This window comes from Labrus mixtus, chromosome 6 (assembly GCF_963584025.1).
Source record: "Labrus mixtus chromosome 6, fLabMix1.1, whole genome shotgun sequence".
NCBI classification, from domain to species: Eukaryota; Metazoa; Chordata; class Actinopteri; order Labriformes; family Labridae; genus Labrus; species Labrus mixtus.
In genome coordinates, this window is record NC_083617.1 from 20,440,805 (window position 1) to 20,462,145 (window position 21,341).

Here is a 21,341-nt window from a genome sequence, read left to right on the forward strand (position 1 = left end):
TTTATGCACTTTCTTTTATCCGCTTTGGATATTGTTGATTGTTTGTTGCAGTAGCCGCTTGTTTTTTTACGACTGCAAAGTAGTATCAAATGAAAAGTCAATATGTAAAATGGATGTTTTGATGAATGTAATAACAAATGATTTGGATGATACACTGCCTTGCAGCTCCGTGTAGTAAACAAAACACTATTGGAATAATAACTTAGACAATATTAATGACAATTGATCTGTACTCAATTTGTGGTTATCTGGCCCACAGCCTTTTTTCATTTATTCTTTAAATGTGCACTTTGTAGATTTGGTAGTGAAATTTTAAAGTTGGAGAGGTGAAACAATTCTTTGCTATATTTTATGAAGTAAATACACAAACTTTATTTAAGTGATGGGTCCCTGGATCACTGTTTAGAGCTTAAAAGCTACCAGGAGATTTACGGACCCACCATCACAACTTCTCGCGTAGCATTTTATCTTCAAACAGTTTTCCAGGGACCAAATTTTCCTCTGAGGACAGTTTGTGTTTAGAGTTATGAACAGATACCATTAGAATCTGTAGACTTCTCGAAAGGTTCACATTTCTCTACCAAAACGCTGTAGTGCACCTTTAAATGCATTTGTAAAATTCTTCTGGGTTTGACTTCAGCATGTGTTTGATACTTTATGTAGAGGAACAAAATCAATATACAGAAAATAAATGGTTGTTATGGGAAAAGAATATCTCCTTTTACATGGTAAGTTTTACATCCCAGCATTGCAAATGGTCTGAACGGAAACCCAATATTCACCAGTTTAATGAAATGCTATTGAAACACTAAAAACTTGGGAATGGGAAAGCAATCAGGACTCTGGTCATTTACAAACCATTGAAAACCTCTTCTTAATTTAAGCTGATTTACATTACTTATTTCATTTTTGTTACTTATTGTATTTCATTCCCTATGTTTGTCTTTGTATCATTCAGCCATGATTATTAAGCTTACAGGAAGATGGAGGGAAAAAAAAGTCCACAGTCTGAGCAGCAGTTAACCCAATGTATTTCAGAAGGCACATAGTATAAAAACACACATCGGCAAATCAGAAATACAATAAATTAAACATTGCCCCATTAATTGAGTTGTAGAAGAAGCAAATTGACTAAATGGAGATGAATGTAACATAAAAATCAGTTAAAGCTTAAATACAGCACAGACTATCAACAAAGAAAGCGAGGACAGAGTTAGCGAAATGACTTGTTTCTTGTATTGTTCATTCTATACATAGATGATCCCAAATGCTTTGACAGTTTGATACTGGTTTTAAACAGGCGATTGAAGTCATATTTAAATTTGCATGTCGGCTTCAAGGTCATCTTGTATATTATTCTGACTGTTTGTTCAATACATCAACGACCAGCCGAGATAAACACTTGAATAACATAACAAATAACTTAAATGAGCATGTTAAGAGCTGGTCAGGTAATAATATATATATATATTTTTATCATCTGACCCAACTGGATTGTTGATAAAGTCAGTCTGATAATAACTGCTTTGACTGAACCAGGCAGCCCTGCCTGCTGTTAGTTGTGTTTACAAGACATGCATCCTTCCATTTCTAACTCATGTTTCTGTTTGAGTCCACATCAGTCAGCTCTCAACATTCAGTTCATACAATTTTTTTTTTTTTTTTAAAACACACACGCGATTTTACAATCTTAAACTGCAAGTAATAGTCAAGGTGCACACAGTTGAAAGATAAAACAGTTTTGTTTTTTTTTCCTCCTCAACATGTGTTATTCTTAAAAACAGTCTGGGGAGAATACTGCAGAGTGCAGATCTGATTCTGTTTCCATGAGATAAGACCTCCACATGTTCAGGCATTTGGTGGTGAGTCTTTATTCTCTAGTTCGGTCGCGGGTTGTCGGGGTGAAGCTGGACGTGATGGTTCATTTACATTGTCACGTTCAGCGTCATTGCTGTCTTGTTTTACGGGGAGCCACGTTCTGAACTTCTCCTTGTTCTTCCAACCCAGCACACCTAACCCGGCCAAAACAGCTATAGCGAGGGTAAGACCCACAGCCAACCCGATATTAGGGTTAGGGACATTGATAACTGCAGGTTCAACATAGAACGGGTTGTTTTTGGGATCACTTTGCTTCTCGCTGATTGGGTTCTTCATCATACAGGAGAATGTTTTAATAGTTGCTGAGTCAGTCTTGGTGATTGAAATGTTGCTCTCCTTCTTCTCCTTCCACACACCGTCTCCCTCCTTCCAGCTGTAGGTGACAGGACCGGCCTCTTTTATCTCTCCGTAACAACTCAGCCCACACTTATCCAACTGAGACTGAGACTGACATGTCAAAGGCTGCGTAACCACAGTGGGTTTGGGCACTTCTTCGATCGCCTTGCTGGTGTAGCTCACAGGCTGGATCTTGTTGTTGATTTCGAAAGAAAACAACCCCTCGTCATTTTTGCTCAGGTTCTTCATGGTCAGCTGTCCAGTGTTTAAGTCCAGAGTTGTGCGGCCCTCAAATCTACCGTAGTAGTCTAATGGCACTGCGTCCTTCACCCATTCAGCGACGAGATCACCTTTCAGTTTCCACAAAATGTTTCTGATAGCATCCGAGAAGTCAGGCTTCAAATTTAGCTCGCCGCCGATCTTGAAGTAAGCCATTTTATTGTCAGCTGAAGAGACGTCCAACGCCGCAAACAGCAGCGCTGTCAGAAGAACCAAGACGGCGTGTATCTCCATGGCCTCAAATCAACACGGGACTGTAAGAAAAAATCGACCTTTTTAACAACAAAAGGAACGACTTAGCTGTCCCGCCGCCTTACATGCGTCCTCACGGTACACACCCTTCCTTCCGTGCTGAGGCTGCTGTACTCGCCCTAGCAAAACGTCACAAGCAAACGGCGAGGACCCGGATGCATTAGTTGTCTCAGCCAGTGCCCAATTTTAATTCGATCAATTGCAATATATAACTCCGAATATCATAACAATGTCAAACTTCTACAGACTCCCGTTGAAGGGTTACCACTTGTTCAGCGTTTCTGTTGTGTAAATTGTATTTTTAAGACGACGTAAATGCACCTATCGGTCGATGCGTTACGTCATTATGTTAGTCAGGTGCTACATCAGCGTTTGGTGGCTATCGGGAATTACCCTCCTTAGAAAGATGACTTAATAAAACGAATAAGAAAAGTAGAAACAACATTGTCACAAAAATTAACTAAAAAGCTTAATACTTGTGTCGAGTTTTTTGCGATATAGTTATGGTAAGTGGCGCTTGGCTTTAGGCGGGCATTTTCTGGTTAGCAAATGAAGTCACTAGTGGCACCAATTTAACAGGGTAGACAAAATTGATCAGTACACCAGTAGAAACCGAAAGTAAAAGGTGGTCCTTCTCTTTCCTGTGTTCCTGCGTAGTTAAGGTCACTGTCTCACATACAATTCTACATCATTAAATGACCTTACGTTGGCACGTTTAAGTTAAGAAATATTTAACCACGAATAAATAAATAGTTGAAACAAACCATAAGACATTTAGAGGTTAGAATAATATAAAAATGCATGATTCAAGATCAAAGATGAATCAAAAAGGGTTCTCAGTGGTGGAAAGTTAGGTCTTTATTGACAACTTTAAGGTTGTCCTACTTAACTTGAGTGTTTTCTTCTACCATTTCATTTTTCAACTGTTCTATACTGTAGTTCTCTTTACAGCTACATTTATATCATAGTGGAAACTTGATAAATTCTCTTGAAATATTTGAGTTGATATATTATTTAATTCATCGTGACCACTTCATCAAAGAATCATTTAATTTATCACTGGAGCATTAATATTTTAATCAATAACCTCCAAAAGTGGAGTTAATTTCACTATAATTTAAATCTTAATCTCTATTTGGGAATGCAACAATTAATAATGTGACATTGTAGGTACAAAACTGTAAAAAAAAAAAGCCATCAGGCTTTTCAAAAAAATAGTTCAGCTGAGTATATATTATATACTCCAAGACTTCTAAATGAGAAATTGACAAGAGAAAACATTTTTTTCATTATACACTTGGTGACATGTCAGTGAAAAAAGTCAAAATGTTGAGAATGTTGAAATACAACTTTGTGAATAAAGTTGAAATTTCAAAAATAAAGTAAACTCTTCTGGTGAGCGACTGACAGCTATTCAAGCAGCCAGAGTGTAATATAACAGATGAGTTTCTGATGTTATGAAACTGCAAACTTTCATTGACGTGTATCATATCAATGTCTTATCGTCGATTCCTCTATTCTTAACCATGTACATGATAAATGTAAGTGCAGAACTGCTGTTAAAATTGCACAAATTGTGCTCTTAGCTGAAGAGGCCATAACACTGGAACTGTTCTTGGCTGAAATAAAAAATGATGTGTCTGATACAAACAACATTTTTGAAATGTATGAAACACTGAACTGCAACCTTCTCTTTAACGGTTTGAGGGTCATGGAAAACACCTGACTTTTTTAAGAGCAACATCTTTGAAAACATTTCATTTTAAAGATAATTTAATACACTTTTAGATGAAGCAGTAACCTTTAAACTCCACTGATTTTGTCCAGTAAATTGTGTAAATAGTGTTTTCCGATGAGACATTCTCATCCTGCTCCTTTTAACTCATACATTGCTTATCAAGAATCTTTACCCTGGAGAATGTATTCAAAATAAAAGAGGCTCATCTTACACCATCCCTGTGGCAGCAGTCTCAGATATTAATAACTTTAGAGGAAGTCAGTACTGTCCCTGATACTCATATGTGCCTCAGTAAGTCATATTAGAGTGGTTGATATTCATTTCAGTTTGTTTTAGCATTCTAAATATTTATGTCACTTTGCCAGCTGTAAATACTGCTTATGTGGGTACTGTGCTGCTTTTGTTCGGAGGTTTCAGGAACTCCTCATTTTGGATGCACACGATAAACTTGTATCTTCTGGGATCAATAATTGATTTGAAGTATAAAACAAGTATAAATCTCTTTAATTTTACAAGCAACTTGAAAATGTCGAGACAGTTATGGTACTAAGACAAGTGACAGTTCATTAGACAACATTCAAACACACAGAAGATAAAGATATTTAAAAGATGAGAAAGACATGGGCAATAATAACAGTCGAAACGAAGAAAAAAAAATACTAAAACTGCTCTAGTTCTGACAGCGGAGGGGCAGTCTGGATTTCTGAGGCGTTGATGTGGCTTCGTTTTCAGATGCTTTTTGCCTGTTGTGGATCTTCGATTCCTTCTTACCGCCCTTCTTCTGCTGGAATAGGGACAACACAAGAAGAATGCAACCATATTTATCAGAACACAGTAAAATGTTAAAGTCAACAATAATGTCACGTATCGCAAGAAACAGAATTTACCCATCTACCATGTCACAATCGGTGTAACTAGCATGCTGACAATAGGTTTGGCTAACTCGCTTGTCCATTTAGCCAGAACAAATTAAACATGTTAAACAAAAACAAAATAACCAAGCTAAAGCTAACATGCAAACAACACTAGCCAGAAATAAGAATGTTTGCCAATTTCCACATAGTCCTTGCGCCCGGGTTTCGCTCAGTCGTGCCCCACTGTGTCCGTTTCTGGAGTGTGAGCGCAGCCATGAGCAGCTGTACACACATCACAGGAGAACTCCAAGATCACGCGGGAATAAAGACCCTAACCCTGTTTTGACGTAATGTTAACAAATTGAAGGAAAATAGGATCATTAGTCCATATGTAGTGTTTTATTTTGAAATTGACCAGTCGCTCTGTGTGTTTCCTTGTCTAACTTCCTGTCTGGGTCGATCTATTCTTTTCAGCTTGACGTGTGCTTGTATCGGGCTCCGTGGGAAATCGACTTGAAGTGTTTTAAACGAAGCAGAGCGTGGTGGCGCTACTGGCTGGAGACAGACTGCGGCGCTCGCTGTGGAAACAGGAGCATAGACTAGAGTGGCAGCGAACGGCGAGTATGTGGAAAACAGGCAGATTACTGGAATGCTGAGGTAACTTGTCTACCAACTAATTATTTACTACTCTCAATTGCACATGGAAACATTAGCCGGTCCCAACTTATTATGCTCAATGCATCATTTTTAAACGACCCCCAACTTGAATATTTTCCTTTTTTACCTTAAAGAAGGGAACTCGTTTGCTCTCGTTGAAGACGAGGTTCTCATCGATGAAGGACGGCTCTGTGGCCAAGCTTTCGTTACAAGTACTCAACTCGTCTTCAAGAGAGTCCTGCAGACACAAGAGGTACACAAAGAGAAGCTTGAGCACAAATTAACAAGGGATTCTTTCTAATGAAATCAAAAAGAGAAATAATTCTGAGTGCTATCACTATTCCTTCAAGGCAGGAGCATCTTCTAGTTGAGTACAAAGGGTCAGTAAATATAGTGACAGTGAAACAGGCTTAAAAGAATAACGCTGAGGTCTATTAGAGAGACATTATTACCTAGAGATCTTCCCCAAAAAATATTTAGAAATAATAAGGGTTTGCCAACGTACGTGGTCGACCTGGCTGAGCTCCTCCTGCTCGTCCTCTTCCTCCTCCACAGCTGCCCTCAGCTCCTCCTGCTGCCTCCTCAGGCTCTCCAGCAGCTCGCTCCGAGTCCGCGACTTCACCAGCTGCCTGGGATAGACAAACTCTCGACGCTGAGGGGTCGTACCTGAAGGAACCAGAACAGTTTGTTTGTGAACTGGACAGGTGACACACTCCCTGAAACAATCAACTTCACTAGTTCTCTCCCAATTAGAAACTTTTGTTTTGATTTCCTGTCTGAATAAAAATAATAATCTTCAATCTTTAAAATACACTCAAAACAAACAAGAGGTACATTTTGGGAAAAAAAAATAAAAATAATAATACAAATCTTAAATTATGTACCAGTAGGAATGTCCTGCTGCAGCTCGTTTTGCAGAAAATCGCTGACCAGCTCCTGACTCGTCTCCACGTGGTCCTGCAGCTCAGCCTGCTGTTGCTCCAGGACAGTCCGGTCCTGGGAGGTCTGGTCCTGTACAGCCATCACAGCCCGCTTAACCTCCTCCTGCCGACCCGACAGCTGCTCCTCGGCTGTCTGGAGGTGTTCAGTGCAGCGCTTCTCGACACTCTGGAGAGAACAAATAGGCCAAATGAAAACCAGTTTTATCAACGCAGAAGAGCTATGAATCAATCAATCAAATCGTAGCTCTTAAATATGATTAAGCAAGATTGATACTATTCTAATGCACACTGAAAAAGTCTATTTGTTACCTGATGCAGGGCCTGAGCTTCACTTGAAATCATCCCCGTCAGAGTTGAATGTTGCTGGGCGGCAGTCTCTGCCTGCTCCCTGGTTTTGGAGCTCCACTGGAGGTCACGATCGACCAAGCCTGTATCAAAAACAACCTTCACTGACTGTACTGGAGGTGATAAAGGTTTAGATTATAACCAAAGAAACGGTGAGTTTGGTACCTGACACAGCGCTGTGCAGGTGGGAACAGCAGCCCGTCATCTCATCCAGGGTCTGCAGGCTCTGGCTGGTGGTCAGACGCAGAGAGGAGGCCAGGGAGGAGGAGGTGGAGGAGAGGAGGTCCGCCTGAGAGGAGGCCCGACGCTCTACTGTACTGCAACCACTGCACACAGGATGAAGACAATGTGGGGGGGAAACAACAACAACTAGGTTTTAGACGCTGATCATTCTTCATAATGAACATTATATTATATGGACTCCTTTGAAGTTCAAAACTATCTATTTTTTTCAACAGGGAATGTTATTAACCCCTGACTGTGGCTCAGAGGGATTCATACATGTACATTCACAAGACAGGGAAACTTGAAAACAGTTCCACCTGCGGCCGAGTGTTTCCTTCTCACCTGTTGATGTTCTCCTGGAGGGTCTGTAGAGGTTTCTGCAGAGCTTTGGAGGACGTGCGCAGATCAGTATAATCCTTCTGGACCTCCATAGTCAGCAGGTTGAGCTGGTCCTGCAGGCACTGGATGGTCTGCTTCATCCCCTGATGAACAAACGCAAAAGGCATGATGTGTGTTTCAAGAAAATTTACAAAACTTTTAAAAGTACAGGGTGTTTGAATATTTGTTACACATGCATCATGAAGCTGGATGGTGGATCCTTTATGAACCTTTTGTTATTAGGCGTTACTTCTTGAGGGCATATGTGTGGGTTATTAGATTAACCCAAAGACGGAAGAATTAAATTCAGCCATTTGAGTACAGCTGACGTATATCAGCCATATGATATAATGCTAATTCTATGTATCTGAAATTTCACAAAGAGCGCTCACTCAAACCAGAGAAAAGAGGGTTAACTCAAGCCTGTTCCAGTCAGAGAGGTAACTTAAGCTCTGAGTCAGTTACTATGGAAACTGAGTCTGTTAATCATAGTATCGGGGCCCCATTAACATTGGCTTTTTATCACCATGGTGCACACGCTGGCCTTTGAATTTACTCAGAGTTGATTGAAACTCAAATCATCTGTTCTGGAACAAATTTTAAAATCTTTTTTTTTTAAAGTTATTTCATCTTCATCTATTTGTTATTTGTACCAATTGGAGAGGAAAAGATTCACTGAACATCTAGCTACGTCTGAAGTCATCTCAGATAAGAAAATCTTTTACCAAATTGAAGAGAAGCTTCAGGAAGAAGCGATCAGCTTACCGTCTGGTGTCTCTCCTGCGCCTGACTGATCTCGTCCTCTAACTTGTCGTGTTGAGTGTGCAGAGCGCTCAGACCCTGCACAGAGGCCTCCCGCAGTCCTGCCAGCTCCTGCACCAGGCCACTGAAAAACACACCCATCTCCTTCATCGCCTCCACCTGAGAGAGACAACGAACAAGATCATCAGGAGGTTTAGCACAGTTTCACTTTTGGAATTGTGAGCGCAGCCCTAAAAAAAAGGAAGACAGAACACAGGTAGGAGCTTACCTTGTCGGCCAGCGCCCGCTGTGTCTCCACTGTGGCTCTCAGTGTGTCATTGAGCTCTTTGACAGCTGACAGACCCATCAGAGTGCGAACCACCAGGACCTCCTCCATGTCCTGCTGATGCTCCTCCTGCACAAACAGGAAAAAGGTTCAGAAACAGCTCGGCGCAGATAAGAATAAAAGATACTCCGTCAGAAAGCAGCTGCAAACGACATTCATCAGCCTTTAAACCCCATCAGTTGTGTCCAGTACTGTGTCATTGGCCCTCACTTATCAAACGTACGTACGTACGTACGTATGGGTGTACGGTCATTTCCACGCAATGTTCGGCACTTATCAATTTGGACGTGAGCGGAGGGTACGCTCAAATCCCACGCCCGGTCTCAGTTCGTGTACGCACGTTTTCAACTCAGTGTGGACTTGCGCTGCAGCGAATCTGCTTGTTAAGAAAGGCAGATAGAGGTTCACAGATTTACTGTTAGATAAGATATGGCATCTAAAATGTATTTTATATTACGCTCCACCTCAAACAATCTCTGTAGGCTACATCGCTTTTTAAATAATGTGGAGCAGCGCGAGCTGTCAGGTGATTTCTTTAGTTGTGTGTTTTATTTGATGAATTAATGTTTGTTTAATCGATTTACCAGCCTGCCACACTTCTCAACACCCGGTCATGCGTACGCCGTGATCAGCCAGATACGCACGTTTCATAGGTCCCACGTGGACCCTGTCGTACGCTGATTTCTACACCCAAATCTGCCCTGGTTTCTACACCAGATTGATCAGTGAGGGCCATTGTGTTCCAGCTATGGAAGTTGATTTGTCCTCACCAGCAGCTGCAGCACGCTCTCCTTATCCTTCAGACACATCGCCTCCTGTTGCTGCACTCGGTCCTGACAGCGAGCCACGCCCTCAGCCACCAGCTGCCCGACTCCACCCACAAAGGACTCCATGGTGGTCAGAGCGCCTTTCAGTGCCGCCTCGTTCATGACGAGCACACCGTCTGAACAGGAGACAAAACAAACTCAATATTAACAATAAAGTGAGAAGTTCGATGTTCGGTCTCTAAGGTAAAAATAAACTAAATCTGTTAATTTCTTAAGGAAAAAGTTCTTATTCTTAAACTTATTTTATCTCAAGTTGTCCGTTAAAACGTCTCTGGTCCCAGATTCTTGAAATATCGCCTCAAAATATGATTCAACATGGAAGCTTTGCGTGTTGTTTCAGTCTGTAGGTGGTTAAATGACACCTAATCCTGTTCCCTTGTTTAAGAATATGCAAGTAGTATGAATTTCAGAAGTTTTAAATGTTGGACCTAAGTTAAAAGTCCACCTCGCAGTGTTATTAAGCTTCAGGCTTGTGTGTCAAACTTGTATGGTAACCATTGGTTACACAGCGGCACATGGCCGGCTTAGAAACTACCGGTAGTTTGTGAAGCCAAAAATCCTTCAGCTACGCCTCCCAGGTGTTAAATACTTCAGGTGTTAAAGCAGCCTTCTGTGTAGAGTTCTTGTCCCTCAGAGGATGAACGTTTCCTGTTTTAAATGATTCTTCTTCATTAGCAACCACCCTCATGACCATTTCACATGTTCACGTTTAGCTCCACTGCTGGAGAAGATTATCAGAGAAATAAACCTCCTCAGCTCTCTGCTCTCACCGATGGACTGAGAGTAGCTGCTCAGCATGTCTTGGTGTTTGGCTCCCTGCTGCTGAACGCAGCGCTGCACGTTGCTGAACGCGCCGTCCATCCTCTGTGCGAAGCTCTGCTGGATGCCATTGTTGTGCTGCTCCACCTGCACGTCAACAAAGAGTGTGTTTGTCAGTCCTGCTGCAGCACAGTTGAAGATGCATTCACGGTGCTGCTGATCCGTCCCGATAGTGAACTTTTTTTTTTTAAGCAGCCAAGAAAAACATTAAGCAAAACTTAACAGAATGATGTCACAAGGAAACAAATGAGGGACCCTGTAGTATTTCTGTTGTTCTAGAGTCAAACTTTCAATTACACATAAGCTAAACCCGTGGTTCTCAACTCGTCTAGCCTCAGCCACCACCGACTCCTCCATGAGAAATCACGTCCCATATTTCACAACCAATCAGATTTATTAAATAAAAATTGTGCAGTAGACGTTACAAAACAGACACCATTTTTATTCCCAGCTACACATTCGTGATCCACTGAAAACGGCTTCGCGACCCACTTTTGGGTCCCTACCCACCAGTTGAGAACCACTGAGCTAGACTCAAGAAAGTCAATTTGTGAATTTACCGAAACAATCATAATCTGCAGCGAAGACAACTTCAAAAGCTAAGAAAGCTTAGAAAAGAAATAACTAATCCACTGATTTGTACCTGTTGTCATGACATTAAGGAAGTAGGAAAAGGCAACTCATTGATTTATTCCCTTAGATGATTTAAAGAAATACAAAATCACTATTTGGGTTAACATGCTTCTACTTGATGTCGACACTGTGCTGTTTGGAAAAGTGTGTACGTGACCTTTTTCTTCCTGTCCAGCTTGTCATGGAGGCCCGACACGTCACTAGTGCTGGCGTCCACTGTGCTCAGCAGCTGAAGGAGACGCAGGAAAAACAAGAAGGAAATGTTGAAATGTCAGCAATAGACTCCAAACAGTGGCATCACTTTATACAGTTCAGCTCGAACAAAAATCCATTTCATCACAGTTTAGTGGTAGAGGTAGGCATGAAAAATGTTTGAAAAACAGGAAGTTAGACACTTCCTCTAAAGCACACTGGTAATAGTTCGGAAAGTACATCCAACCAAAGAAAAAAAAAAGAAGGTACAAATGACAAAAAATAAAACCCAAGAAAAGGAAGTGTTTAAATAAAATAACTAAACCCAAACCAGCAAGCAAATATAGGTGTTGCAGTGGAGGCTGCAGAGCGTAGATGTGTTTTTGACCAACAGATTTGTATATCCCACGCTGTGTGCACACATTTGTAGATAATAGCATCATATTCTGTAAAGCTGACATGAATCGTGTGCACATTACTGTCCTCAACAGAGTGATGGTGTGACTTATTGAGTTTTTACATCTTTGTAAAAAATGATCACAAAGCAGTAAAGTGATAATGAACAGTAGGGTGTCATGTTTCAGAATCAGTGAGGCTCGTTCGTACCTGCCCGGCGGTGTCGTAGAGCACATCCTGGACTGAGCTGATCTCGGAGCAGATGAACTCCTCATGACTCAGCTTCACTTTGGTCTGCTGCAGGTCCTGGCTAGTCTCCTCCAGTCTGAAATCAAAAGTGGTGGACGTACTGTAAATCAAGTCCTCTGCTTTGGTTTCTATTTCACTTCATGTCAGAGACAACTTTCTACTGCACTACACATCAGCTGCTTTTGCTCCACAGATTACCATAGCTGTCCAGTGGAAACCATGAATATCAAGATATGTTAAATCTGATTATTTGACTGTCTCCTCCTTTGAGTGTTGAGCTTTTTTTAAAAAGAAATTAAATTAACTTTGTAGTCTGCTCTTGGATTAAATGTGGAATGCATCGCCAAGAACTGAAGAAAAGACATTTCTCTGAGCTCACGACAAGTTGAGGTTTTAAAGATTCATGGTGGTACATGTCAGTTAAATTGACCTTTAAGACTATAACTTATCACTGTGGATTCATCTAGCCAACTTTAAGTGGAGTAGTTAAAATAAGTTCAGCTACATCCATCTACAGCAATAAAAAGCACAATGCACATTAGTAGAAAATAACCTAACTAAAGAATAGAGGTTATTCAAATAGTAAAAGCCCTGACATGGATCACTGATAATGGACTGTGTAGAATGACAACAAGCCCTGACCTCTGCTGCTTGTCATCCAGCTCTGCAGTGCACTGCTCCAGTTTGGTCTTACTGTCCACAAACAGCTCGGTCACCTGCAGAGAGAGAGAGATGTAAACACTGAAGGCAAAAGAAGCAACAAAGCACACAGAAATGATGAAAGTACAAATCATCCGTTTGTCTACTCTTCTTCTGCAGAAGTCTCATCATGGCCCGATGCTAAAGAGTTAGCTCCACCAGTTAAATACCTCACTAGACTCCTTTTAACACTCACTACAGTAGTGTGTGTGTGTGTGTGTTTTTTTAATGAATTATCTTTTGGTGTATGTAACCTTGTTTGTTTCCTCCTTACTTTCACCCCATGATACCGTACCAAACTTTTTTTTTTTTTTGTTGATAATTACCAGTAATATATTCATAAACAATATGTAACTCTCAAAATGTATTATTTCATTTCATTATATCAGTGGATTTTGTATCTCCACCAAGAGGAAGTGTTCAGCTTTTTCAGAGTAAAGTCCTTCCCCAAAATCTCTTTCACAGAAACTAAACCAAGAATCAAACAGCAAGAAAAAAAAAAAAAAAAAAAAAAAAAAAAAAATCAGTTGAAAAAAGCTTTTTCCCATATTGCAAGACGTGGGAAAAAACCCAGTTTGTCATAGTGAAACTAGGCTTACGGCGGTATGTCAACCAGATCTACGGCAACCACCAGCAGGTCTGACATATGAGAGCTTTCTTCTTGACTTCCTGGGTACTAAAACTCCAAGCTGAAGCGCCCTCAGGGTAAAAGAGAGGCTCACAGACTGTACCTTCTTTAGCTCCTCCTCCATGGCAGCGATCCTGTCAGTGTACTCTGCTGAACTCAACTCTTGAGCCGTGATCTGACTCATCATACTCCTGAAACACATTTCAGAGCATTGTATCAAGCCAAAACATTTATTTTCTGTCCTGGCGGCCTCACAAATGTTGACATGATCTACTCTTCCATGACTAGACAGAACACATTGTATGGATTGAATGGTCTGTATTATGTCACTTACTCATAGTTCTCTGTAGAAATATAAACTCCGTTCTTGTCTCGAGTGGCTGCCAAGTCACGCTTCAGACGCTCAATCTCCTCGGTGTATTCCTGAATGGACAGAAACATCACTTCAGATTTGTGTTGAAGACTTTTATAGTTGGAATAAAACTCATTTTACACAGGCAAAGCAATCTGGCCTTTCCCTTTCAGCTTTATTCCATATTCAATCCGTAAGAATAAAACATGTGTCTATTCAAACTACCTTGATGAGAGTCCTCTTGGTGAGTTTCTGGTTGACCTCGGGCTTGTTCATGATGTTCTTGGCTCTGCTGGCGTACTCCAGCGTGCTCAGAGTCTCCTGCACACAAACAGAGAACATCACAACCATTAGCATGCGTCGAAGCAGGAGCACAGTGCAGTGGAGCTGAAAATGAACACATTGAAGGTTTATCGCAAAGCTACACGAGCATGCATTCTTAGAGACAGCAGAACTTACCTCCAGGTTGCTGGAGGAAGGCGACACCGTGGCGATGATGGAGGTTTTCGTTCGTCCTCCCAGCGAGTCCTGCAGGATTCTGGTCAGCTTGGACTCTCTGTGGGAAGAGACAATGTGACTTATTTAGTACCGTAATTACAACCCAAAAGCCATCCAAGGTGATCATTTGGCTGGCATAAGACCCTTGCAGTGTTATCAGTGTTGTGTATTTGGGAGCTGATGAGTAAGAAACCATCTCTAAACTTCTGACGGTCTGAGGTTTTTCTTGAAACTGTGTCAAAGAGGTGACAGGAAGTTTGTGATGCTGTTCAACTTCCCATCATTTTTCTCAGCCTTATTTATTTAAAAGATGTAAATAATGAGAATTACCTTCCTGCATAATGCAAATGAGAGTAGTCTGCTTCCCAGCATAATGCTTTTAATGTTTTTGGTGCCTCGAGCCTCTCAAAGTGTTACCACAACAAGCCTGCACTGCCATGACTGCATTTGACTTCACAAGTGAACCTACCTGTACGGGACGTGAGGCCTCTTCTCCACCAGCGCCGTGATCACTCTGCCCAGTGTCAGCAGAGACTGGTTGATGTTTCCCGCCTCACGAGCGCGTTTGTCCACCGCACCAGAGCGCCCGATGTTCTCACTTCCGGCAAGATCCACCTGGAGAGAGGAAAGACGTTAACAGATTTGAAGCTCTGTAGTTGACACATGTGCTCTACATTAATAGAGCAGAATACACACAAACACATGACTCAAAGCCTCCAACAACAGTTACCAACTTGTTACTGGATAATTACCAGATTGAGTTTGCCGATCTTCACCAGCTCCTCTCCGTCCAGAGTGATCTCCTTCATGTGGATGGTGACTGAGAACACCGAGTGGGAGCGACTACACAGAGAGACAAGAAGGAAAAAAGGTAAACAAACCAGCTGTGAAATCAATCAACGAGGTCATAACAGGTCATTCTCCGCATTCGTCTCCACTCTTGCTTGAAACAAGAAACAAAGTTCGGTTGTTTTGTCTGTGAATACCTGGAGTAGGCGTTCATAAGCGTGGAGGCCGTCCTCCTCTTGGCGGCTCCTCTCTCCAGGATCTGATAAACTTCGTCTTTGTTGTGAACCGTCACCTCCTCTAGACCCTTCACCACCACGCCTCGCTGAAACCCACAACGCAGCAGCAGTCAGCACACACGGGCGACACAGGGTGAAGAAATGTAAACAAAGGCTTTGTTCAGAGAGAGCAAAATCAGATTTGTTACTCAAATTGGATCTTTAAGACCGACTGTCCACACTTTCATTTGCATACGATCTCATCGGCTTTGTGTGTACACAGAGCACTTTCCAGTCTGCGTGTCAAGGTAAAAGTAACCTAACACAGCAAGAGGCTTCTACCCAACGTGCAAATGTGAAAAATGGAGAACTATCATCTTGCCACCCCCCCCAAAAAAGTCAACTTGCAATAAAATAAAAGAAAATGTCTTTGCACCAGACAAACAAAGCCACCAATGAGGCAGTCCTGCTGCTGTTGCTCTGATACAGAACACACGTCTCGTCTGTCATGTTGAGACTCAATCTGAATGTGCACCAACAGTAAGAAGCATCTGTTAAAATCTACTCCAGGTGGCATTGCAAACAATCTCCAAATGTGGCGCGTGGATCTGATTTGCTACGTTTATATTTCATGTGTGTCTCTTTTTTCCCCCCAGAGTTCTCTGAGGTCATTTGAGATACAACCTTGATTTGACAAAGAAATACATTTGGGCTGGCTATCTGAACAGGGCACACTGTGGTCAATAAAGCACTGTAGACTCCTGTTGTAATGGAGACCTCTTGAGGACAAAATGAGGACTACAGCATATATCAGCTGTATGTACTGTGCTCCCTTTGAACTGTCATTAAACCTTTGTTTGGAAGAAAAAATGTAATTAGTGCCTAATGCAGCAAGTAATGCAAGATACTAATTTACTGGATTCACAGCAGCAGACATTAATCCATTTAGTAAAAGGCAGTCGAAGTCTGACACTTACCTTGTTTCTCGGGTCGTCAAAGAGCTGCAGACGCTCAGTGACGTCCTCGCTGGGGCTGAGCAGGTCAAAAAGCTCCTCGTTGTAGATCTCCAGCAGGGACACTTTGACTGAGAACTCTGTGCCATTTTCAGTGAGCTTCTCAAAAATCTGGTGCAGTGTCCTGGGGATGACGCCAGCCAGAGGGTCCTAAAATGTTCCCAAACGCAGGAATTAAGTTAATTATCAGGTAGCAATAGCACAAGGGACTTCTGAAAAAACATCACTACTCCTTTTGAACAGAGATCAACTGACCTCCTCCCAGGTGAACTGCTCGTTTGGAGTCCTCTCCCCCTCCATGGTGAACGTCTTTCCTGTTCCTGTCTGACCGTAGCTGAGCGAGACGGCAGAGAAAAAAAACATGATCAACAAGTGCTTACACGAGAGCTCAGACCAGAAATGAAGTCTTTACATAATGATAGTTAATCTGTGAATCATTCTGACTGACAGCTAAAGAGTACTCACGCAAAAACAGTGCAGTTGTATCCCATGATGACTTCATCCAGGATCGGGAAAACAACGCTCCTGTAGACCTCAATCTGCTTGGCTGCCGGACCAAATACCTGCATGAAAAAAAAAAGAGTTCAAATCATTTGATGAATACATACAGAGAATTAAAATCAACATGGCTTCTGAAAGATGTTTTACAGATGAGCCGGCCCGTGTTATGAGGGGTGTTTGAGTTACTACTAGGACTGACCCAGTCGATATTTCTGGTCGGATTGGAATCCAATCCAACAGTTGGATTTAACTTCCGGTACGTGTTATTCAAATATGTACCTGAGCATGAAAACAGATGACGCTTCAGTTGATTTTTTTTTCTTCAGATTAGTGAATAAATGAATGAAGGTCGTGGTTGTAACACAGTATATTAATAATGTAAATTATTTATGAGAATGAAACATAAACTGGGAGAGAGAGACATCCTGAAGCTGAAAAGATCCACTCAGGAGGCGTTGTCTCACTCAGTTTGATTTCTTGGAGGTGCAGAAAAATTCTTACATCAAAAATATATTTTACATTTTTGGCTAAGTACAGACACTGGCTTACAGAAAGTATCTGCACCAAACTACAGACATTTCAGAGATTTCTATCCGCTTCAAAGAAAGATTATGTTCGTTATCATTTGAACTCTTGGTACTTTCAATCAATAAGTTGTGAGGACTCTTATTAGGACTGTGGGGGGGGGGGAGCCAGAAAATATTTTATTCCTGAGGCTGAAATCAGACGTATTTCTGTAAAACAACTCAAACTGATTTAGGATTATCAAAAACATTGCTGATAAATTTAACTGTTGACCATGAATTTATAAACATTGCAGCTTCACTGCTTCTCTCTAGGAATAATGAGCACTCCGGATAATATCTAGATAATTACAGGAGGAACGCTCCGGAGATTCTCCCGACCTAGCCGTTCACATATGCTCCTCACAGCGGGGGACTTTCCCTGTCAGAGGAGAGGGGGATCAGGGGATTTCCTGAGGTAAGACGTGACGTAAATAAACAACGCGGAAGTAGTGGCCGAAGCAACAGAGTCCGCTACACAACGTTATATTGAGAATATTTGCCCATATATCAATGCTATGTGCAGTCCAATGGAATGACAACATCCACAAAGGAGAGGAGAACAACATAATGACGAACAGAAAACACAATGCAGACATTTAATTACGTGCACAGAGGTTGTAGTGGTACACTTTATGCAGTCACTGTATATAAACATCATTCTCTTTCTATTGGCTCGAGTTGAAATCTCCGGAGTATATGCTGCCGCGTTCAGACATCAACTCACTCGGACTTTCTGCGGAAAAAATACTAGGGGTCTGGCCGGAGAAAGTCCGGGTAAAGTACCCTCCGGGTAGCTAAATCTCTGGAGTTTTTCAGGAGATTTATGTATGTTATGTAGGGTTATGTTGTCATGTGCCAACCTTAGTTTTTGGATATAAATGCACTGAATGCTCGTGTGGCCATTTCTTTGTTCTATCATTGCATTTATTGAGTGGATGGAATGTTAAAAGTGACTCTCAATAAGTAAATGCACTTTACAAAAATAGCTGGAATCCTACAGGTACTTAGACTATATTCAATCTGCTGACATGTTTTATTTACACACTCTTATCTTCACTGGTATGAGAAGTGAAAAGCATCACTGCAGACTGTGTGCACATCAGGAGACAAACACAGTCGAGCTCAGTAAAGAAGAGAGCAGACTTTTTATATCGGCTCATTTCGGTCTCATCCACTCACCATGTCAAACGTGTAGGTCTTTCGTGATGCTTTGTCGTTCATCCCACCCGTCTTCACGAGGACCTCCTTCCTGCCCTGGTCGCAGTCGATGACCCCGGAGGACGACTTGCGCTCCATTGTGTTGAAAGGCCTGAAAACAGCAGAGACTAATTAGACCTCTCTGTCAAAACTCAAACTATCGCTCAGCATATCATTCAAACTAAATACACTACAACATGTGAAGGGCTAATTTCAGATATAAATTACTCGGAATTGTCATATTTGTCTTACACTTTTTATGTCTCTTAAAAAAAAATAATAATGACAAATGGTTTGGGGCTGTGGTGGATTTCCTACTTCATAAAGAAACAATAAACCTAATATGATGTGAAAAATATGACTGAAGCAAAGAAGCAACACAGAAAACTCACAACAAAAGTATTTCTTCTTAAACATTTAAAACATGAAACGTGAGTATTTTTAGTCCACAGGATGAATTAATGAACCACTGACTGTTTGACACATGAATGATCCCTCACACTCACACATTTCAACCTTTACTTTAAAGCTGCCATCAGACTCACAGCTGGGATTAAATCTTTAATCCTAAAGAAGGTTTTTGAGGAGGAGTGGAATAATTGAGTCACACTTCATATCTCATGTTTTATTACTGTTAGGTCTTACAGGAACTCTTTGCTCTTTAGCCTTGAATGTTCAGTCTTCTGTAAAGAGTCTTGGTGATTCTTTTTTGTCAGCGTTTTTACATTTTACAGGAAGTAAACTTCTATAGCTTTTTTCAGTTAAGACTTGTATCTAAGGATATGGCCTATCTCTCTCCTAATGATTTAGAGAGGGCGATACATGCATGTAGAAGACTGACTTGATTATTGTAATTATTTGTCTGTGGGTTTGGACCGTCGTTCATCTAACGCCTGCAGCTTGTTCAAAATGCTGCCGAGTGATCGCCTACCGACTGGTAAGAAAATAGGGGACCACAGCTGAACTGCTCTCGCTCCTCGAGCTTCCTGTCCGTTACTGGAACTGTTAACTTCTAAGGATCTTAATGGACTGGCAACACGTTACTAAATTTAACCTTTCCATGTTCATACTCCAGCTGGAGCACTGCATTCAAAAGATCCGCAGCTCCTGGATGTGACAATAAAAAAAAGCTCTAAACCAGGTTTCGATCGAGCCCTTACAGTAGCGGCATCACACTTGTGGAACAGCTGACCACACTTGTTAATGCTGTAAAACTTTGTTAAAAACTATTCTCTCTTCTCTTTGGCCTTCTGTTCAGGATGAGATGGATTTATCCCAACAGCTTTCACCAGATTCTTTTAATATCAGTTGAATGATGTTTAGTTGTTTTGATGTTTCAGCTTTTTATTCCATCAGCACTTTGGTTAACCTTGGCTGTTTATTCCCAGAATCCTCAAAAGTACTTCTGGATGAAAAATAAATGAGGTGAAAGACTATCATCACAGCTGTTATGTCCTTATCCCAACAAAGAAGATTACCGGAAAAGACTTAATGACCATACTCTTAACTTTATTCAACAAAAACAAAAATGTGAGCAGAGCTTGGGTGAATAAAGTTAAGGTTATAATCTCTTATTATTAGTAATTCAATCATTTTTGTAGGGGATATCTAAACATGTTTAAAGAGCTGGTAGTTCAATTCAAAATCCTTCAGTAGTTTTCTCAAACAGATGGAAACATGAATGTGAATTAACTTGACATTAAATAAATACCTGTGCCTCAATATCTGCCTCTCTACATTCATTTCAATGCCTGAAATACAGAATTAGATGCAACTTCTACTTTAATGTCTGGAACACTATAAAGATAACACCAACAGATCAATAGAGTCATTTTGAATAACCATAACATCATCCATCTGAAGTCAGCTTAAACTGAGTGTATTTTATGAACGCTAATGTCTGCTTCGTTTCAACAAAGGTTTGAGTCTGTCAGGTTGTGTCGCAGAAACGATCATGAATGAAAGTAGGTCCGCTTTCCTTACCTGCATCTGACAACGACTTGGATGTTTCTGCCCTTCTCCTCTCGTTTGACTCCGCTCAGGTTGTGTGAAGCCATGTTAGCAGATCCTCCTCTGCTCCTCTGTAAGCACCGTTACACGCTTTACATAAACACACAGACAACAACAAATATGAAACATACAAACTAAAAGAAGCAAATAAAACGATAAAACGACAGTCTACTGCAAACAATTACAGAACTACCGGCAGAAACTGAAAACAGCATGTTGGCAGCCAAAATGTAGAAAAAGTTTTAAACTCGATGAACTTACTTAAGAAAACGACGTACACTTTGTCCTGCGCTCCCTTTACGGATTATTACTTGAAAACTTATATTATTTATCAGTGATATATTCTATTAAGCGCTTCCTGTCCCCTCCAGTGACACTGCCTCTTTCCACAGACAAACTTCTCTGGCGCACAAAAACCACGATCAGGACACATTTCAAACGGTACTTTTAAATTTCGCTCGACCAATAAGAGGAGACTAACGGCCAAACAAATGACGCCATTGGTCAGAACGAGGCGTGACGCCATTGACGCGGTGCATCACGGTAGGAATTCATAGTAAAAATGCCCAAATATTAACACAAGGTGGCGACATTGTTTGTAGGAGTGAACTCTGTCTGTAGGTAAAACGTCACTTTGATTGTTAAATTATTACCACAGTAATTTAAAGTCAATGATTAATATCCACATGTGTTCTCGTTGTACGCGTAGCACCAACAAATCACAGTCTTTTTATTAAAGTTGTGTTGGACGAGGATAACTAACTTATATATTTGAATTAGAGTTTGA

At 41.1% G+C, this 21,341-nt stretch overlaps 2 protein-coding genes across 3 annotated transcripts; both read right to left on the bottom strand.

Annotated features, from left to right (window-relative positions):
- Window positions 1-1,014: 1,014 nt before the first annotated feature.
- On the bottom strand, window positions 1,015-2,889 carry LOC132975673 (uncharacterized). The gene has a single exon (XM_061040387.1). The coding sequence runs from the start codon at window positions 2,725-2,727 to the stop codon at window positions 1,849-1,851; it is 879 nt and encodes a 292-aa protein (XP_060896370.1). The 5' UTR covers window positions 2,728-2,889; the 3' UTR covers window positions 1,015-1,848.
- A 2,075-nt stretch (window positions 2,890-4,964) lies between these two features.
- On the bottom strand, window positions 4,965-20,964 carry kif11 (kinesin family member 11). 2 transcript variants are annotated; one of them, XM_061040385.1, is made up of 27 exons: window positions 20,816-20,964; window positions 20,528-20,623; window positions 18,527-18,656; window positions 16,746-16,843; window positions 16,536-16,614; window positions 16,245-16,430; window positions 15,250-15,374; window positions 15,016-15,106; window positions 14,733-14,878; window positions 14,225-14,321; window positions 13,991-14,086; window positions 13,748-13,836; window positions 13,517-13,604; window positions 12,729-12,802; window positions 12,048-12,162; window positions 11,407-11,478; window positions 10,568-10,703; window positions 9,741-9,913; window positions 8,914-9,039; window positions 8,649-8,804; window positions 7,848-7,987; window positions 7,446-7,606; window positions 7,245-7,363; window positions 6,879-7,101; window positions 6,500-6,660; window positions 6,122-6,232; window positions 4,965-5,264 (listed from the first exon to the last, which is right to left on the bottom strand). In XM_061040385.1, the coding sequence occupies exons 2-27, from the start codon at window positions 20,599-20,601 to the stop codon at window positions 5,154-5,156; spliced, it is 3,177 nt and encodes a 1,058-aa protein (XP_060896368.1). In that variant the 5' UTR covers window positions 20,602-20,623; window positions 20,816-20,964; the 3' UTR covers window positions 4,965-5,153. The 2 variants fall into 2 exon arrangements, with proteins under 2 accessions (XP_060896368.1, XP_060896366.1); XM_061040383.1 differs by having other exon boundaries at window positions 4,965-5,267.
- Window positions 20,965-21,341: the final 377 nt, after the last annotated feature.